Source organism: Carcharhinus amblyrhynchos, chromosome 4 (genome assembly GCF_965287045.1).
Source record: "Carcharhinus amblyrhynchos chromosome 4, sCarAmb.v2.hapA, whole genome shotgun sequence".
NCBI classification, from domain to species: Eukaryota; Metazoa; Chordata; class Chondrichthyes; order Carcharhiniformes; family Carcharhinidae; genus Carcharhinus; species Carcharhinus amblyrhynchos.
Window position 1 is genome coordinate 6448362 of NC_137327.1, and position 20213 is coordinate 6468574.

General features: G+C 44.5%; 1 protein-coding gene across 1 annotated transcript in view; it reads left to right on the top strand.

Moving 5' to 3' along the window:
* The window catches only part of LOC145341771 (cadherin-8-like), a 232801-nt gene that overhangs the window by 175055 nt on the left and 37533 nt on the right, over window positions 1-20213 (top strand). The window contains exons 6-8 of the mRNA XM_080186694.1: window positions 1812-1999; window positions 7500-7753; window positions 17415-17551. Of these exons, the coding sequence (XP_080042820.1) occupies window positions 1812-1999; window positions 7500-7753; window positions 17415-17551 (579 nt within the window). The remainder of the gene's footprint in view (window positions 1-1811; window positions 2000-7499; window positions 7754-17414; window positions 17552-20213) is intronic.

A 20213-nucleotide genomic window follows, 5' to 3' on the forward strand; every position in this document is an offset into this window, starting at 1 on the left:
TGAAAAGAAACAACTTGCAGGGTATGGGAAGAATGCAAGAGAGTAATACTTGGTGAACTGCTCATCTGGAGACCAGTCCCACACACGATGGGCCGAATGACCTTTTTCTGTACTGCAAAGATTCTGAGATTCTGTGTTTCTGTAGCCCTTAAATCTTTGTTGGATTTTTTTGTAAGAAGTCTCACAACACCAGGTTAAAGTCCAACTGGTTTATTTGGAATCACAAGTCTTTGCAGCACTGCTACTTCATCAGATGTCTGAACACAAGGTGAATCCACTCACCTGATGAAGGAGGAGTGCTCCAAAAGTTCCAAATAAACCCATTGGACGTTAACCTGGTGTTGTGAGATTTCTTACTGTGCCCACCCTAGTCCAACGCCGGCATTTCCACATCATGGACTTTTTTGTGACTATCTTATGTTCATGCCCCTCACTTTGGATGCTCCCATAGTGGAGCTATCTTCTCTACATCTACCTTATTGAAATGCTTCAACATGTAAAATAGTGACGCTCAGGGAAAGACCCCTTTTCAAATGAATTAGCAACCACGGACAGCCCATTTACAGTATAATGCTCGATAGTACGTCCTGTAGGTCATGTGGCACAGTGGGTTGCGTCCCTGCCTCTGAGTCAGAAGCTCCAGTTTTGAGTCCCAGCCTAGGACTTGATGGCCAAGTAAGGTGTGTTCATAGTGTAACCAAACAGGTTGAGAATCAACCTGCAAATCCTTCCAACATGCCAAAGGCTGGTGATAAACCATAGAACCTCGACAGTGCAGAAAGAAGCAATTCAGCCCAATGAGCTGGAGAGGTTTCTGGTCAGCTACGTTGAATGCCTATGGCAACAGTCTAGTTATTTGTTCCAGGAATAACTAGCTATGGATACAGATAAAAGTGTACATTCGTACACCGCTAGGTGTGGGAAGACTATTGGAATTGAAATAGTACTTCTTAAAAGTGCTGCATTTAAAGTGTGTTTTAATAATACTTTTAAGAAAACAGGTATTCACTTGCAGGCATCAATGAGATGGATGTGTCTGTTTCTCACTGCACAGGATGCATTACCAAAATATTTTCAAAGCTCCCCCGTTCAACAAGGGTGAACTCAGTGGACCCATCACCAGCCTTGGTGACTGTGGCCTACTTTGTGCCACTCTCAATGCTCCTCCGTGAGTGTTTCTCTCTCTAGGGTAAGTTAGCTTCCACATTCTGCGCTGCACATTGTAGGCTGCACTTGATTTCTATTTGGAAGCTCACACCAAACCTGTCTCTGCCAACCACTCTGCTATTTTGCAAACCTCCTGGAAAGTCTTGAATGTCCTCCAGGGCCCATTTTAAACCAATGATGTAAAAGACCTCTATTATTGTCACCCCCTCTGGCTTCCCTTCCAGAAAAGAGATAATTATGGATATTTAGACATGCTAATGTGTAAATTTGATTGAAATAGAAGCGAACAAACGTATTTGCTCATGGGAGATCAGGAAGACAACAATTACTTGCGAACATTGTGACATCGGTTTCAGTGCACACTATCCCCCTTATCTCCTCCCCTTTCTGTCTGACTTTGGAACTCTCTGTCTCAGAAGGTTGTGGAAGCGAGGATTTATTTTTAAGGCAGCGATAGATAGACTCTTCTTAGGCAAGGGAATGAAAGATAGATGGGAATGTGGGACTCAAAGCACAAACAGATCAGCCGTGATCTTATTGTATGGCGGAGCAGGCTCGAGGGGCCCAGTTGCCTACTCTTGTTCCTAATTTTTGTGCTTGGAAAGGTTGACGTGTGATCGCTGATTGTCCTGGTTCCCTTCAAGGTCTCTACCATCTGTCTGTGCTTGAGGATATGGCAGTCGGTGAAGTTGCAGGAAGGGTGAAAGCCAATGACCGGGACGTGGGACAGAACGCAAGATCGCTGTATGAAATTATTGACGGAGACGGGATGGGTATGTTTGAGATCACAACTGACTCCCAAACCCAGGAGGGAGTCGTCACTCTGAAAAAAGTAAGCACAGTATTCTCTAATTCTTCAATACATTGTTTCTCCACGTGTTATTGAGCAGTTGGATATGAAATCAAAATCCTTTTCTGATAACTTCCCACTTTCTGAAAATTTTACTTCATAATTTTACAATAAAGGCCTCAATCATCCAGACCCTTAAAGTATCAATAGCTGAAACTGAAAGCATTTGAAACACTTTTATCTTATGTAAACAAATGTGAAATTAGCAGCACAGGTTAGATAGCCAAGGCTGTCAGTCAACCAACATTTTGTTTGGGTCAGGTGTTCTAGTACTCTGATGGATAGCTAGGCTCTTAGCTATGATTACATAGAAAGACTTGGCTGTGAGCCCAGAAATCCATTCGCCTATTGAAACATCATGGCTCCAGGGGCAACATTGCTTGCCTGACAACTCTGGCTCTCTGATCTCGGCTGTCCATTCCACAATGTTAACTTTCAGAACCTTTAAGGGGTTTCAAGTGCTTGCAGTTTCAGCTGTAGAAACCTCACAGGATCTGGCTAATTGACATTTTTACTGCCCTGTTGTAAAAAAGATCTATCTTTAAGAAAGTTGGCCATAACCAGCCCACGTCCCTTAAAAGCCCATGTAAAGATTGGAAACTCAGGCACTGGCATTAATAATTGGGTCACGGCCGCCATTTTTGTAGGGTTCCCAAGTCAGCTTGAGTCAGTAAAAACCAAAGCCACTATGGTCTTTCTGCAATGGCAGAAGTATCTTGATGGCAAAGGAAACATCACTGCAACTAATTCTGATTTATGCCATGCACCTCTAGTTCTGTTGGAGATTCTGACAACAACACTACTTATAATCTCTCAATTTGCATGTGATTCTTTGGGCTCATGAGCTGATGGCACAGTCAACTGTGCTGTGGGGGGAATTCTTTTCCCCAAAGGATTTTATGAGAACATGAAGCTTCAGGGAGAAGATTTGAGCATTAATCATAGTAATGGCCTCATCAACATTAATAAAATTAAACATTCCTCAGACCTGAATGTGTGGCGACGCGCTTATATTTTTGCGAAATCTCTACACAGCTGTGTAGATTTCAGTCGATGACTTTAGTTTTTGTAAAGCTCAGTTGAAGGTAAAACATGATGAAAGGAGTTACCAAAAACTAGTCTCCCCATTAGAGCTCCCTTTGAAGATGCAAGTTCACCATCGGGACCCCTTTCAAGAGACCTTGACATCCAGACTGTTTCTTTTGAATTAGAGATCGCATTTTTGGGACTAGTTTTAAAAGTAGAAGAAACAACATCAGATTCCTTTTTCCAAAGGAATTGGTATATTTCGGACCCTTTATATTTTCCTGCCAACTTGTTAGCCTGCTTTGAATATTTTAGTTTGCTTTAAGTACCAAAGGCATCAACAGGAAGAGACAGCTTGGAAGGATTGCTGATTCTGATACTGTGAGGAAGTTGGATTAACACCAGTAGTTATCCTGTCATTAGCACAGCAGTAAGTTGCTTCCAGCTGTGCCTGTTTGTCAATCCAGTTCTCTCACACTATCTAATCTCCCTAACTCTCTCAGTCAGTGCTCTGCGCAGACTGTGTTCCTATTGATGCTCAGCCAACTCCTCCTCATGTTATAGTTCTCCACGGTGCTCTCAATGTCGAACAGACTGTAAGGGCTCATTTAAGCTCACTCTGCCCAGTGTAAGTGGGATGGCCACGATTTAAAAGTAGCACTGTGGTTACTTATCACTCGTGGTTATGATGGTCCTTAATGGATGGGGATCTTGAGGCAGGGGATTGGAGTGATGCTCCAGGTAGAAGTAAACTAACTAGTGAACAGGCCATCCTAGAATGGGTGTTGAGAGAATCCAGCGAATGTTCACCAGGCTGATTCCTGGGATAGCAGGACCAACACGTGGAGAGAGATTGGATCGACTGGGCATGTACTCACTGGAATTTAGAAGAATTGTGCAGCGAGAGAGGATTAATTAGTAACCTTGTGGTGCAAGGTCGTTTGGGGAAGATTGACCATAGTATGGTACAATTCTTCATTAAGAGGGAGAGTGACACAGTTAAGTCTGAGACGAGGGTCCTGAACTTGAGGAAAGCTAACTTTGATGGAATGAGATGTGCACTGGCTGGGATAAACTGGCAAAGGATACTTGAGGGGTTGACAGTGGATGGACAATGGCAGGCATTTAAAGATGAACTTCAACAGCTGTACATCCCTGTCTGGCGTAAGAGTAAAATGGGCGAGGTGGCTCATCCATGGTTAACAAGGGAAATCAGTGATAGCATTAAAGCCAAAGAGGAGGCATATAAATTGGCACAAAAAAAGCAGCAAGCCTGAGGACTGAGAGGAATTTAAAATCCAACAAAGAAGGACAAAGTGTTTAATTTGGAAGGGGGAAACAGAATGCAAGAGTAGGCTTGAAGAAAACATAAAAACTGACTAAAAAAAGCTTCCAGAGATATATGAAGAGAAAAGGACAGGTGAAGACAAACGTAGGTCCCTTACAGTTGGAGTCGGGTGAATTCATAATGGGCGATAAAGAGATAGCAGACAAGCTGAACAAATACTTTGGACCTATCTTCACTAAGGAGGACACAAATAATCTTCCAGAAGTACTCAGGGGCAGAGGGTCTAGCATGAAAGAGGAACTAAAATAAATCCTTATTAGTCAGGAAATTGTGTTGGAGAAATTGCTGGGATTCAAACCCGATAAGTCCCCAGGACCTGATGCTCTGCATTCCAGAGTACTCGAGGAAGTGGCCCTAGAAATAGTGAATACATTGGTGATCATTTTCCAGTGAACATCATAGACTCTGGAAGATTTCCTGTCGATTGGGATGTTGCTAATGTAACCCTGCTTTTTGAAAAAAGGGAGAGAAAAATAGGGAATTATAGACCAGTTAGCCTGACATTGGAGGTGGGAAAAACACTGGAGTCAATTATTAAGGATGTAATAACTGAGCATTTGGAAAGTGTTGTCAGGATCGGTCCAACTCAGCGTGGATTCACTAAAGGGAAATTGTGCTTGACAAAATTTGTTTGGAGATGTGACCAATAGAATAGACAAGGGTGAACCAGTGAGTATTATGTATCTGGACTTTCAAAAAGGTTTTGACAGGCCCCACACAAGAGATCAGTGAAGAAAATTAAAGCTCATGGTACTGGAGGTAATGTATTGATGTGGATAAGAGCTGTTTGGCAGATAGGAAGCAGAGAGTAGGAATAAATGGGTCCTTTGCAGAATGACAGGCAGTGACGAGTCGGGTACTGCAGGGTTCAGTGCAGGGGCTCCGGCTGTTCACAATATACATTAATGATTTGGACGAAGCAATTGAATGCAATATTGCCAAATTTGCAGATGACACTAAGCTGGATGGCAGTGTGTGCTGTGAAGAGGATGTTAAGAGGCTGCAGGGTGACTTGGACAGTCTGGCTGAGTGGGCAAATACTTGGAAAATGCAATGTAAAGTGGATAAATCTGAGGTTATCCACTTTGGTCGCAAAAACAGGAAGGGAGATTATTTTCTGAATGGTGACAGTTTAGAAAAAGGGGAAGTGCAGTGTGACTTGAGTGTCATTTTGGAACAGTCGCTGAAGGTTGGCATGCAGGTACAGCAGGCAGCAAGGAAAGTTGGTGGCATGCTGGCCTTCATAGCACAAGGATTTGAGTTTTGGAATAAAGGTGTCTTGCTGCAGTTATACAGGGCCTTGGTGAGGCCACACCTTGAGTATTGTGTGCAGTCTTGGTCTTCCCATCTGAGGAAAGAATTCTTGCTAATGAGGGAGTCCAGCAAAGATTCACCAGACTGATTCCTGGAATGGCAGGACTGACATATGAAGAGAGACTGGATCAGCTGGGCTTGTACTCACTGGAATTTAGAAGACTGAGAGAGGATCTCAAAGAGACATAGAAAATTCTGATGGGATTGAACAGGCTAGATGTGGGAAAAAATGTTCCCGATGTTGGGGAAGTGCAGAACTAGGGGTCACAGTCTCAGAATAAGGGTTGAGCCATTCAGGACTAAGTTGAGGGAGAACTTCTTCACTCAGAGAGTTGTGAACCTGTGGAATTCTCTACCATTGAAAGCTGTCAGGGTCAGTTCATTAAATATGTTCAAGAGGGAGCTGGACGTAGCCCTTGTGGCTAAAGGAATCAAGGGGTATGGAGAGAAAGCAGAGGGCGATATTGGAAGTGCATGATCAACCATGATCATATTGAGTGGTGGTGCAGGCCCGAAGAGCTGAATGGCCTACTCCTGCATTTATTTTCTGTTTACTTCTGATATACAATTCCAGCTTAGACCATAAGATATAGGAGCAGAATTAGGCCACTCGGCCCATCGAGTCTGCTCCGCCATTCAATCGTGGCTGATAAGTTTCTCAATCCCATTCTCCGGCCTTCTTGCTTCAACCTTACCAACCAAGGACCTACCTGCACCTCAAATACGCTCAATGGCCTGGCCTCCACAGCCTTCTGTGGCAATGAATTCCATAGATTCACCACCCTCCGACTGAAGAAATTCCTCCGTGGGCAGCACGGTAGCACAATGGTTAGCACTGCTGCTTCACAGCTCCAGGGTCCTGGGTTCGATTCCTGGCTCAGGTCACTGTAGAGTTCGCATGTTCTCCTCGTGTCTGTGTGGGTTCCCTCTGGTGCTCCGGTCTCCTCCCACAGTCCAAAGATGTGCGGGTTAGGTTGATTGGCCATGCTAAGAAATTGCCCCTTAGTGTCTAGGGATGCGTAGGTTAGAGGGATTAGTGGGTAGAATATATATAGGGATATGGGGGTAGGGCCTGGGTGGGATTGTGGTCGGTGCAGACTCGATGAGCCGAAGGGCCTCTTTCTGCACTGTAGGATTCTATGATTCTCCTCATCTCGCTTCTCTTTACTCTGAGGCTGTGCCCTCAGATCCTTGTCTTGCCTACTAATGGAAAACAAGTTGCGGTAATTAGGTGAGGTGTGTTGCCCATCAGGGGGAAGGCTGGGAGCTTGTGAAACATGCAACCTTTAATATGGACAAACATGGCAGGAGTGCAGGCCTTAAATTAATCCCTCTGCCAGTGACCTCCTCAACACCACATCCAGGCTTTGCCTTGGCCATGTAACAGCCTCAGAAGATCTGCTGAGAAAGAAAGGAGCTCTCAACTCATGTAGATCTTTAATAATGAAGAAATAGCCAGGCCGGCTCCCTGTCTGTGTAATGACTGTTAAATTTTTAATGCCTTTGTCTTGATGAGTGAATGAGTGGAAAAAGAAAAAAGACCTGATGTGTTCTAATGTTGGAAAGAATTAATAGCATTCCCCCCCTCCCTCCCCCTCTGAATGAAATATTCTTAATAAACAGTCAGCTATGATTATTGTAGAGGGCTAATACTCATTGTCTAGGATGGCTCTGGTGAACTTACGGCAGATGTACTAATCCCACATAATGTCCATCCATCAGTGTTAAATTCATTTGTTCTCCTGCTGTTTGAAGCCATTAGTGAAAATCATTCATCTCTGTCACTTTCAACAGCCCCTGGACTTTGAAACCAAGAGATCCTATACCCTGAAAGTGGAGGCAGGTAATGCACATATTGATCCTCGCTACATCAGCAAGGGACCGTTCAAAGATACGGCAGCCGTGAAGATCACAGTGGAAGATGCTGATGAACCGCCAGTGTTCTCATCGCCTGCCTATTTCCTGGAAGTGAGGGAGAGTGTGGTTGTTGGCTCTGTCATTGGACAAATAATGGCTCGCGACCCTGACATTGTGCTGAGCCCTGTTAGGTATGGAAGCTCTCATTTTCTTTCGTTCTTCTTTTTAATCCTATTTCTTCTGTCTCAAGATCTTCAATCCCTAGCTCAGGGCACATCTTTCATCAAGTCCCAGTTTTCCTCCCTTATCATGCGTGACTGTGGAGCATGATCGTTAGAATCATATAATCCCTACAGTGCAGAAAGAGGCCACTCAGCCTATCGAGCCTGCACTGCCAACGATCCCACCCAGGCCCTGTGCCCACAACCCCACACATCCACTCTGCCGATCTCCTGGACACCATGGTGCAATCCGGCTTGGTCCGGCTTGGCCAATCAACACATCTTTGGTCCGTGGGAGGAAATCGGAGTACCCAGAAAAAAACCCAAGCAGACACGAGGATAATGTGTAAAATCCCCACAGGCAGTCACCCAAGGCCAGAATTGAACCCCTGCCTATGGCTCTGTGAGGCAGCAAAGTTGAACACTGTGCCGTCGTAATGCCCAATCTGTGAGGAAATTGGCCTCCCCTGGAATGGAACCATGTAACAATTACCTTCATGGAGTGAGACATGGTGGAGATGTAGTGGGAGTAGGCAGGATAAGGGAACATTGTGGTTAGGTCATTGAGCTAGTCACCAAGAATTCTGGGCTACTAATCTGGAGATATACTGTACCGTAACAGCTGAATCATTTCAATGAAATTAAATAGAATCTGAAATAATAAGCTGGTATCAGTATAGGTGACCAGATTTCCATAACTAACCAATTAGTTCTCAAATGCCCTTAAGAGGTGGCGGTCTGTCATCATTTTCCCTTTTGAGCTAGAATATCGTGACTGTATCTGAATGATCCCAGCTTTGAAGGTAATGAAAGTTCAGCTACACTTTTTCCCGTCAAATTTTGGATCCAGTTTATTCAGTCCAGATCTCATCTTTACCCCACTGAAGTTGTCTTCCCTTACCGAAATGTTATGATACAGTGGTCACAATCCCCTAAATGTTTCCTTATTTACACTTGATCCATTCGGCCCACTTCATTCCCAAGAGCCACGTCTCATAGTGTCTTCCTTCTCATTGGACTAGAGACATACTGCTGCAGCATATTTTCCTGAACACACTCCAAGTGCTCTTGACCCTCACTGCCCTTTACACAAGGACTATCTCACTCTATATTCAGGTCATTGAAGTCCCCCATTGTAACTACTCCAGAATGCTTGTACCTCTTTGTAAGTTCCTTGCAAAGTTGTTCTACATCCTTCCCATTGGTCGATGATCTGTAGACTACTCCAATCTAATCGCACCTTGTTTATCCTTTAGCTCTAGTCAAATAGATTCCATCCTTCACCACCTCTGGGACATCTTCTTTCTCCAGCACCGCAGTGCTCTTTTTAAACAGTATCACCACACCTCCCGCTTTCATTCCTTCCCCTCTTTCTGAAATGCAGTGGGGACAATTCTCCTAAAGTGTCGAATTTGTGTAGAAACTAAAGTAAATCACGCTGGTTGTCTTCAGTGGACGTTTCAGAATGAATGTCCCACACTCTGTGAACTGCAGAGTGCGCTAGTGTGAATCATGTTAAAAAGCTGGGGGCGGGACCCATTCCTGCTGGAGAGGTCAGCAGCATAGCGCTGAGAGGGCCATTGCGCGTGGACCGATCTGTCAGTGTGGAGATCAGCGCATGCGCAGTGACCCCTGTTGACCCCTGATTTGCTAAAATAACCATTACGACAATTTATACTTCTCCGCACCAATTTCCGGCACGGAGCTGAGAGCGCCGGAAATCTGGCATTGGGAGACACACAGAGGCCCGAGCGCCCGGGGGAAGCCCGCAAAATGGCCCCTGCTAGAGTCACCCGCTCCACTGTGCTAAAAAAACAGCACAGTGGGATGGGAGAATCGCCCCGAATGTGTCCAGGAATATTTAACACCCAGTCCTGCTCTCCCTTGGGAAAGGCCTTTGTTGCAGCCGCAACATCACATTCCCACATGTCGGTCTGTAATTCACCAATCTTATTAACCGTACTCCTTGCACCTTAACACTGATTTAGACTGTGATACTTTCTCACTTAGCCTGACCCAATCTAATAACTTACTATTCCCGGCTCTCATGATGTCCATCTCTCTCAGTATTCTGTGCACCTTAGTATCCCTCTCTTTCCAGTTCCCACCTCCCTGCCAAGTTAACCCTGCCAACGGGCTCCAGTCAAGATCACGAGGGACTGTGTGAGAGACAGTCATCCACCTCCGATTCTCTCAGGTGACCTGAGGCTATGTTCACTTTCCACAAGGAGCTGTTGAAGCTGGAGGGTCACTACTGGGGCTGGGGGGGATGCAGAGGAGATGGGCCACCAATCTGCACAGCACTGCCTGTAGCTATTAAACACAGTCAGGCAGAGAGAGCCTGTAAGCTGGCCTGGAGCATTCGACTGCCTCTGGGAGACACTCACCAGCTACCTAGAGACCAACTGGGAAATTTCAATCAAACTTCTTTCAAAGGCTTGAGTAGAACTGCACTTATCATCTTGAGGCAGATAATCCTGTGTGCCCCCAACAATCCACCCCACCCACCGCTGCCCCCCCCCCACTCGCCCCACCCACTCTCAACCCACCATTGGGAATTGTGCTGGGTGTGGGATGTAGTTCATAGAATCGTAGAATCCCTAAAGTGCAGGGGGAGGCCATTTGGCCCATCAAGCCTGCACCAACAACGATCCCACCCAAACTCTATCACTGTAACCCCAAATATTTTACCCACTAATCTCGCTGACACTGAGGGGCTATTTAGCATGGATAATCAACCTAACCCACACATCCTTGGACTGTGGGAGGAAACCAAAGACCCAGAGGAAATCCACACAGACATGGGGAGAATATGCAAACTCCACTCAGACAGTCACCCTAGGCCAGAATTGAACCCGGGTCCATGGTGCTTAGAGGCAGCAGTGCTAACCACTGTGCCACCGTGCTGCCCACAGTAGTGTTATCCTTTGCCACCACCTGCCTTCATTCCCAGCCCTGAAAGGTCCAAAAATCCTGTTCATTGTGTCCAGGATGGAACTCAGTGTACCCAGCTGGGAATCTAACTGGAAGATCTAAAGATGCATCAATTTTACGTTCCCAGATCCTTGCGAACTCTAAGCTGAGACACATAGGGCAGGATTTTCCAGCCGCGCTCACCCCAAGACTGGAAAATCCTACTTGAGGTCAATGGACCTTTGCATGGTCCGCCCCAGTCCACTACAATTCCCGTGGCGAGCAAGACAGGAAAATTCCATAAGATTGAAGTTAACGGCCGATGTTGCCCTATCAATTGTTTAGTGTTTAAGTACAGCCAACACTGTCACTGTCACAATGGGCCAAATGGCCTCTTTCTTTCTTGCATTATTCTACACTGCTCCTGGCCTGAATTGCCCCTTTCCAAACTCTCAGATGAGTGACAAGTGGTGGAAATCTCTGACCTCGCCCGGAGATGGGATTCTCCAGTCTCGCTGCAGTGAAAGCCGTTTTGGCTAAGCAGCAAATTTTCCAGTCTCTCTGGAATGAACGCAGTTGGAGAATTCTGTCCAAGTAATTCTGAAGGGAAATTGAATGGTGCCCTTTATTGCGTGGACTGTGGAGTATTAAAGAAATCATTCTACCACTGTACTGGACTTTGCAGGTGAAATCGCACCTTCAACATTGTATACGGTTTTGGTCTTGTTGTTTAAGAAGGGATATGATTGCACTGGAGGCAGTTTAGAAAACCTTCACTGGGCTGATTTCCAGGATGAAAGCTTTCTTCTATCAGGAAAGGGTCAGCAGGTTCGATCAATATTCAATGGATCTCAGAAGAGTGAACATTCCAGTTGCTTGCCATTTTAACGCATGATTCCGCTCCCATGCCCACATGTCTGCTCTTGGCCTGCTGCGATGTTCCAATGAAGCTCAACACAAACTGGAGGAACAGCATCTCATCTTCCAGCTAGGCACGTTACAGCCTTCCCGTCTCAAAATCAAATTCAACAACTTCAGATGATTCACTCTGCCCCACCTCGACCCCTTTGTTTTCATTTCATTTCATTTTTAGCTGTTCTCTGTCTTTTATTTGTTTATTGTCTTTGTTTTTCTTCCTGCCCCACTCTTTCCCCATATTTTATCCCCCATTTCCTTACCTTTTCCCCCTTTTTCTCAATTTCACCTCTCTCCCATCCATCTCCCCCGTTTCCCCAATATCTTCATCTGTCACAGCTTACCCTGATTTCAGCTCCTCTGCCGTTTGGCCATTCACACCTTCTATTCTCTCCTGGGACTGCCATAAGCAGCCTTATCTTTTGTTTCTGTGGCTTTGACTCATCCCTCACGCTGCAGTATAAATATCTCCCACTTTCTATGCCTTTTAGCTTTGACAAAGGGTCATCTGGATTCGAAACGTCAGCTCTTTTCTCTCCTTAGAGATGCTGCCAGACCTGCTGAGGTTTTCCAGTGTTTTCTCTTTTGCTATCAGGTGGTGATCTGTCTGCTTGCTTTAGAGGTCCTACGTGACTTTACTAACAAAATACTTAATTAGCTGTAAAATACTTTGGGCTGCCCTCAGTGTATGAATGATGCTATATAAATGCAAGTCTCTCTTTGTTTTAATGCAGAGGCATGTGCCCTTTATATAACCTGCGCTGCACAGAGCCTGGGAGTATTTGATTTATCTATTTATTCAATTGATTTATCCGTAGCTCAGCAAATAGCTTCACATAATAGGAGAGAGTAAAATGCTATATTGCTCTGACAGTGTGATACAGCTATGCAATTTACGGCAGAGTGATGCTCAAGTGGTCATTTTAAGATTTGAGTTGAGAAAGCCAATCAAACTTTAAAACCCAATTAAAATTTAAAACCCATTTCAAGATGGGATAGTGACAGATGTAACAAGACTTGTTAAAGTGATATTCAAACAGTGATAATGAACAGTCCATTTCATATTGATGTAACTTGCAGGGGTAAAAAATAAATTCATGTTAATTTTTCTGTTAGTGTCTCCTGAAGGTGATGGCCCCTTGGTGGCTGACAATTCTATCCTGCAGCAACTTCCAAAATAGTCATTACTTCTCTCTGAATCCAAGCAAATATTTTACCAATGGGGAATTACAGACAATTCTATCTTTACTGAATCACCACAACGTCAGTCTGTGCACTTGATTCACAACTACAGACATAAACGCACGTATACATAAATGTGCACATAGATGCAGATATACTACATACACACACACACATTCATAGATGTGCACGTGCAAAAACACATCAATGTCCACACACACACATATAAACTCACACATGTATGTGCACACATATACTTCTACAGATGCACCATAGAAAGCATTATTTCTGGTTGTATCACAGCTTGGTACGGCTCCTGCTCTGCCCAAGACTGCAAGAAACTACAAAAGTTTGTGAATGTAGCCCAATCCATCACGCAGACCAGCCTCCCATCCATTGACTCTGTCTACACTTCCCTCTGCCTCGGCAAAGCAGCCAGCACAATTAAGGACCCCAGCACACTGGACATTCTCCCTTCCGCTTTCTCCCGTCGGGAAAGAGACACAAAAATCTGAGGTCACGAAACATCCGACTCGAGAACAGCTTCTTCCCTGCTGCTGTCAGACTTTTGAATGGGCTTACCTTGCATTGAGTCGATCTTTCTCTACACCCTAGCAATGCCTGTAACACTACATTCTTCACTCTCTCATTTCCTTCTCTATGAAAGCATGCTTTGTCTGTATAGCATGCAAGAAACGATACTTTCCGTGTGTACCAATACATGTGGGCTGAGAAAACAGCCTTGTGGGACACTGGTGTTGAGGATGATCGTGGAGGAGGTGTTGTTGCCTATTCTTACTGATTGTGGTCTCTGAGTTAGGAAGTTCAGAATCCAGTCACAGAGAGAGGTACTGAGGCCGAGGCCACAGAGTTTGGAGATGAGTTTTGTGAGAATAATGGTGCTGAAGGCTGAGCTGTAGTCAATAAATAGGAGTCTGACATAGGTGCCTTTGTTATCAGGGTTGAGTGCAGGGCCAGTGAGATGGCTTCTGCTGTGGACCTGTTGTGACAGCAGGCAAACTGTAGTGGATCCAGGTACTTGGGGAGGCTGGAATTGATTCGTGCCATGCATAACCTTTCGAAGCGTTTCATAATGATGGATGTCAGAGCCACTGGCCGATAGTCAGTAAGGCATGCTACTTGACTTTTTTCTAGATATTGGGATGATAGTTGTCTTTTTGAAGCAGGTAAGGACCTCAGATTGTTGTAAAGAGAGGTTGAAGATGTCTATGAATACCCCACACCAGCTGATTCACGCAGGATCTGAGTGCCCGTCTGGGTACCCGATCCAGGCCAGTCACTTTCCTTGGGTTGACTTTGAGAAAACTGCTTTGACATCTTCAATGGTGACCCCAGATACAGGTTCACCCATGGTTTCCAGGGTAAAGGGCATGCTCTTGCTGACCTCTTGCTCAAAACGGGCGTTGAACCCATTGAGCTCATCAGGGAGGGGTGCGTTGGAGCCGGTGATTTTACATGTCTTCGTTTTGTAGCCTGTTATGTCTTGCAGACCTTGCCATTGTCGGTGGGGACATTTAAAGATATTGGGTCAGATTTTACAGCCCCGCTCATCCCAAAACTGTAAAATCCTGCCCATGTTAACAGACATTTCCATTGTCTGCCCCTCGCCCACTCCGATTTCTGTGGCAGGCGGTGCAGTAAAATTCCGGCAATTAATGAATGCAAGTTGTTCTTGTAGAGTTGGCAGAGGCAGTGGTGCTAAGCGTGAAACAATGTTTTATTAATATAATTTCCTTTGAGCAATTGGGTGGCACGGCGGCACAGTGGTTAGCACAGCTGCTTCACGGCTCCAGGGACCTGGGTTTGATTCCCGGTTCGGGTCACTGTCTGTGTAGAGTTTGCACATTCTCCTCGTGTCTGCATGGGTTTCCTCCGGGTACTCCGGTTTCCTCCCACTGTCCAAAGATGTGCAGGTTAGGTCAATTGGCCACGCTTAAAAAAATATTGTTCCTTAGTGTCCTGAGATGCGTAGGTTAGTGGGTAAAATATGTAGGGATATGGGGTAGGGCCTGGGTGGGATTGTGTTTGGTGCAGACTCGATGGGCCGAAGGGTCTCTTTCTGCACTGTAGGGTTTGATGATTCTATGATTCTAGTATCTCACTCTCAAGAATCATCTAATCAATTCATGAAAAGGCTGTTCACTTTTCAATTGACTATGGCCAAGTTAAGTGAAAATGGGACTCACAAGGAGCCAAGCACAGGGAGGCAGTGGCTAGGGGTATTGTCACTGGACGAGTAATCTCTGGGGACCAGAGATTGAACCCCACCACAGCAGATTTTTTTATTCATTCATGGGACATGGGTGTCGCTGGCTGGCCAGAACTTATTGCCCATCCCTTGGAGGACGGTTGGGAGTCAACCACATTGCTGTGCCTCTGGAGTCACATGTAGGCCAGGCCAGGTAAGAATGGCAGATTTCCTTCCTTAAAGGACAAGATGATGAAATTTGAATTCAATAAAAATCTGGTCTTAAAAGTCTAATGATAAAGTCCATTGCTGATTGTTGTAAAAACCCACCTGGTTCACTAATGTCCTTTAGGGAAGGAAATTTGTTGCTCTTTCGAAGTCTGGTCTACATGTGACTCCAGACCCACAGCGATGTAGTTGACTCTCAAATGCCGTCAGGGAGGGGCACTAACGCTCGCTCAACCAGTGATTACCACATCCCATGAAGAAATAAGGAAAAGTGGATCAAGACAGAGAAAGGCGATTTTTATTCCTTTAACAGTAACATTGCAATATTCAGGTCAATGCACCCAACTAGAATGTCTTCCAGACTGTGGGAGGAAATTGGAGCACCCAGAGGAATCCCACACAGACACGATGTGAATGTCCATTGACTATTGGAAAGAAAGGTTGAAGATGTCTGTGAATACCTCCGCCAGCTGATCCGCGCAGGATCTGAGTGCTCATTCGGGTGCCCCATCCGGGCCTGTTGCTTTACGTGGCTTGACCTTCAAGAAAGCTGCACTGACATCTGCAATGGTGACCCGAGACACAGGTTCATCCAGGGCTTTCAGAGTGGAAGGCATGCTCTCGCTGACCTCTTGCTCAAAACGAGCATAGAATGCATTGAGCTCATCAAGGAGGAGTGTGTTGGAGCCAGTTTGCAAGGTGCAAACTCCACACAGACAGTGACCCAAGCTGGGAATTGTATCTGGATCCCTGGCACCGTGAGATAGCAGTACTAACCATTGCGCCTCCCGGTGTAAGCTCATAACAGCTGTATGTCCCTCAAGGGATGAAGAGGATAAGTGGGTAACTAATGGCAGAGTTCTACTAGAATGGCCAATGACAAGAATACAAGGATTCGGCAGTTGTCAGTCAAAGGTTATTTAATACAACTTCCAGTTAATATGTCCAATTAGAGCTTGAAACCTTACAAATGCAAAAAGAAACTGCTAAAAAAGCCTCATGAAATTAAATTGATGTGAGGATTGGTAAAACATGTGTTCCTACATGTCTTCCATGATTGTTTTTATCCAAGTCAGTGAGTTGTATACCAGAATACATGTCGATGTGAAAAAATTGTCACTTATGTGCGGAGAGTATCTCCTCTGTAAGTAGACAGCTGAAGAATTGCTGAATTGTGTAAATGGGACTGACAATCCTTCTTGTTTCTACAGATGACTTACTGGATTTATTTCAAAGCGTTTGCCAATTTTTTCTGCTCCATGATAATATTTATACTTTGCACTAAACGAACACAGCCTAATATAAAACAAAATTATTCTTACAGCACGCTGAGCTTTGAAGGAGATTTGAAAGGTGCTAACTGCAGGTATCGAACTGGCTGTCACTCTAGTAGGAGGCACTTGAGTAACAATGAACATTTATTTAGCCATTTGTTGGCACGTGCATCTCTCCATAGCCCACTGTCAATCTGTTATCCCTGCACTCGTGGAGCTCCGTAAACTTCTCGCACTGAATTCAAATCTACCATCAGGTTTTAAAGGATTTTAACCTTTGAGTACGATGTTTGAAATGGTTTAGTAAGGAGAACGCTTACCTTTGTGTCAGAAAGTAATAGGTTCACTTCTGAGGTTTGATTACATGCTTTAGGTTGATGCCCCCCACCAGTGCAATACTGTGGGGGTACTGCATTGTCAGCGATGCTGTAGGAGAGATGTTAAAACATAGGTGCAAACGATCACGTGACACTATTTCAAAGAATGTCTGGTGATCTCACCCTGGCCAATACTGGCCTCTCATTCACCATCCCCAAAATCAGATTACTTTGATCAGTATCTTAATGTTCTCTGTGGGATTGTACATAAATTTACTCCTCTGCTTTCTCCATTACAACAGGGAATACAATTTAAAAAGGATTCAATCGAGTGTGAAGCTGTTTGTGAGACCATTAGTGCATGCCTATCTTGTCGAAAATGAATAATCTAGGATCACACTTTACCTGATTCCCTTTTCTAATGACCTTGATGGAAAGGAAGATTGAACAAAGTTTTAGGGCGGATGGTGAATCAAATATTGCCTGCTTTACAATATTTCCCAAGGTCAAAGTTAACCCCCAGTCTTGACCTTCTTTTGTTGTGAGTTTGTGTCTTCAACACGGGATGGTTATTGAACCAATCTCTTTTGCAGGTATTCAATTGACCGGCACACCGACCTTGAGAGATTGTTCAACGTTAATGCTGATGATGGAAAAATAACCCTGGCTAAACCTCTGGACAGAGAGACTGACATTTGGCACAACATCACTGTCATCGCCACGGAAACCAGTAAGTATCAGGGTGGCCAGTTGCATTGTTAGAAACGTCAGGGTGAGTGTTGTAGATGATTGTTGACGGGGGTTATCTCTTGCAGCTCTGCATTGCTAAACTTAAGCTAAATACAGAGACTCGTGAAATTCAGTGTACTGATTTTAAGATGTGACTTTATTGGTCAAACAATTGAATGGGAGAATGATAGCCCAGCACTCCAGGTAGAGAATGCAGACAGCCCAATATCGCTGTGAAATACAATGCCTCCGTGAGGACAACTTTACATTTTCAAAATCATATTTCCCATCCTTCTGGGGGCATAATCCAGCAAACATTAGTACAAAACAGTCAATATCATCACTGCCACTAACTCCATCCAATAACAATACACATCCTGACCTCATGGGATCTCATTTGTCATTAATTTCGGACATTACCTCCCTTCTGTTGCCCAGCTTCACGGGACGCTGGACAGTGAGATGGGAGAACGATTCCTACCGACTCAAACCCGCGTGACATTTGTCTGACCCTGAAAAAATCCTTATGTCTGCCTTGTATCTATGTCATCATCTAGGAGCTATTCATCAAATTAGCATCAGTAGCCACCTTGTTCCCAACAACTGCTGATAAAGTAGCCACATTCAGTAGAACCATTGTCCTCTGGAATGCAGGCACTGTCTCCTACCTCATCAAGACCTGCTGTTTCTTGCCATTGACTGAAGTTTCACAAAATGTATTCTAAAAGCAAACTGTGTCCATTTTATGAATTCAACATACATGTTATAAATGAGAAAGACTCGTTATTCATACAGAGCTGTCTTCTACAGCAACAACTCTTGTCAGCGCTCTCTGTAGTCTAAGATCATTCACTCTTGTTTTGTTAATGTTCTCAAACCCACGATTATGTGTTTTATTAGCTTATTCTAGCCCCTCTGTATCAGTGACTGTCTTTAATGTTATCCAAAATGGATAGGAATAGAATTGATACGGAACATGAGATGGGCCATGAAACAACTTAATTACACCTATCTGAAATATGTATAAAATATAAACTTATCTCAGCATAAACTTCCGATCAACCTGACAGATTTATGATGGAAATTCCCACGTACATTTGTCACATGGCAGCAGCTCCACTGGCCAGATTAATGTACAGTCTGATCAGTATACATTGGAATTTTCCATTATAAATATGGAGACCCAAAGTCATGGTGGGAAAATAATTCAAGACAGAGCACGACTTTTAAATGGTTATTGAAATATTCATTCATGGGACGTGGCTGTCACTGGCTGACCAGCATTTATTGCCCATCCTTAGTTGCCCGAGGCTATGGCGCTGGAGTCACATGTAGGCCAGACCAGGTAAAGAACAGCAGATTTCCTTCCCTAAAGTGAACCAGATGTGTTTTTCCCGACGATCGACGATGGTTTCATTGTCATCAGTAGATTCTTAATTCCACATTTTTTTTAAACTGAATTCAAATTCCACCATCATTGTGGTGGGAAACAGAAAACACTGGAAAAAACTTAGCAGGTCTGGCAGCATTTATGGAGAGAGAAGCAGAGTTAACGTTTCAAATCTGGCTGATTTTTCTTCAGAATGTAGAAGATCATCCAGACTCGAAACGTTGGTGCACTATTCCCTCTCCACAGATGCTGCCTAACCTGCTGAGCTTTTCCATCATTTTCCAATTTTATCTCAGGTTTCCAGCATCTGCAGCATTTTGCTTTTACTTTATTGAAATATATTTGTCCACTCCAATGAAATTAACTCCTGAGCTTTTGACTCTTAGACCAGGAGACATCCTTTGGCCCAGTAATGATATTCTTGCCTCAGGAGTTAGCAGGTTCATGGCTCAAATCCCATGCAGTAACAGGACAATGATGTGGAGATGTCAGCGTTGGACTGAGGTGGCCACAATATGAAGTCTGACAACACCAGATTAAAGTCCAACAGGTTTATTGGGAATCACGAGCTTTCGGAATGCTGTTCCTTCAGCTGGTGAGTCTCCACTCAGCAACTGAAAAGGGCAGTGCTCTGAAAGCTCGCGATTCCAAATAAACATGTTGGACTCTAACCTGGTGTTGTCAGACTTCTTACTGTAATAGGACTAGCAAGGAGAGATTGAAGCTCTACCTGTGTTCTCAAGGTTGATGCCCAATATGATACCTATGTCCAAATGATGGCCTCTGGTTTGTGTTGTGCAGGCTTAAATAATCCTCCCGCCATTAACCCCAACTATCTGCCATGAAGATGCAAGGATCATTCACACCTACTGCATTGTTAAACAGCCTGTGGACCTTTCCACCACTTCAGACTATTGTCCAGTGAAAGAGTTTGAAGATGTGAAAATACATCCTGGTGACTCTTTTGCAATCCCCAAGTGCAACACGAAGGGAGATTGACCAGTCAATAATTAATGTATTCATGTCATGAACATTTTGGATATATAAAGCCTTCTCTCTTCCTGCAAATCTTATGAACAGTGACAGCTCTCTCCCAGCTTATTCCCTTGGTTTCCAATTCTTGTGGTTTCAGCCTACTCCCTGCATCTCGGCGGGTTCAGTTATTGGCAGTCAGCTTTGTACAAACAACTCCCCCCTCTCTCAATTCTCTGAGCTCAGCCCTTGTAGCTCAGGTGTTTGTCAGCGTATTGGCTATGAGACAGGACAAGAAATT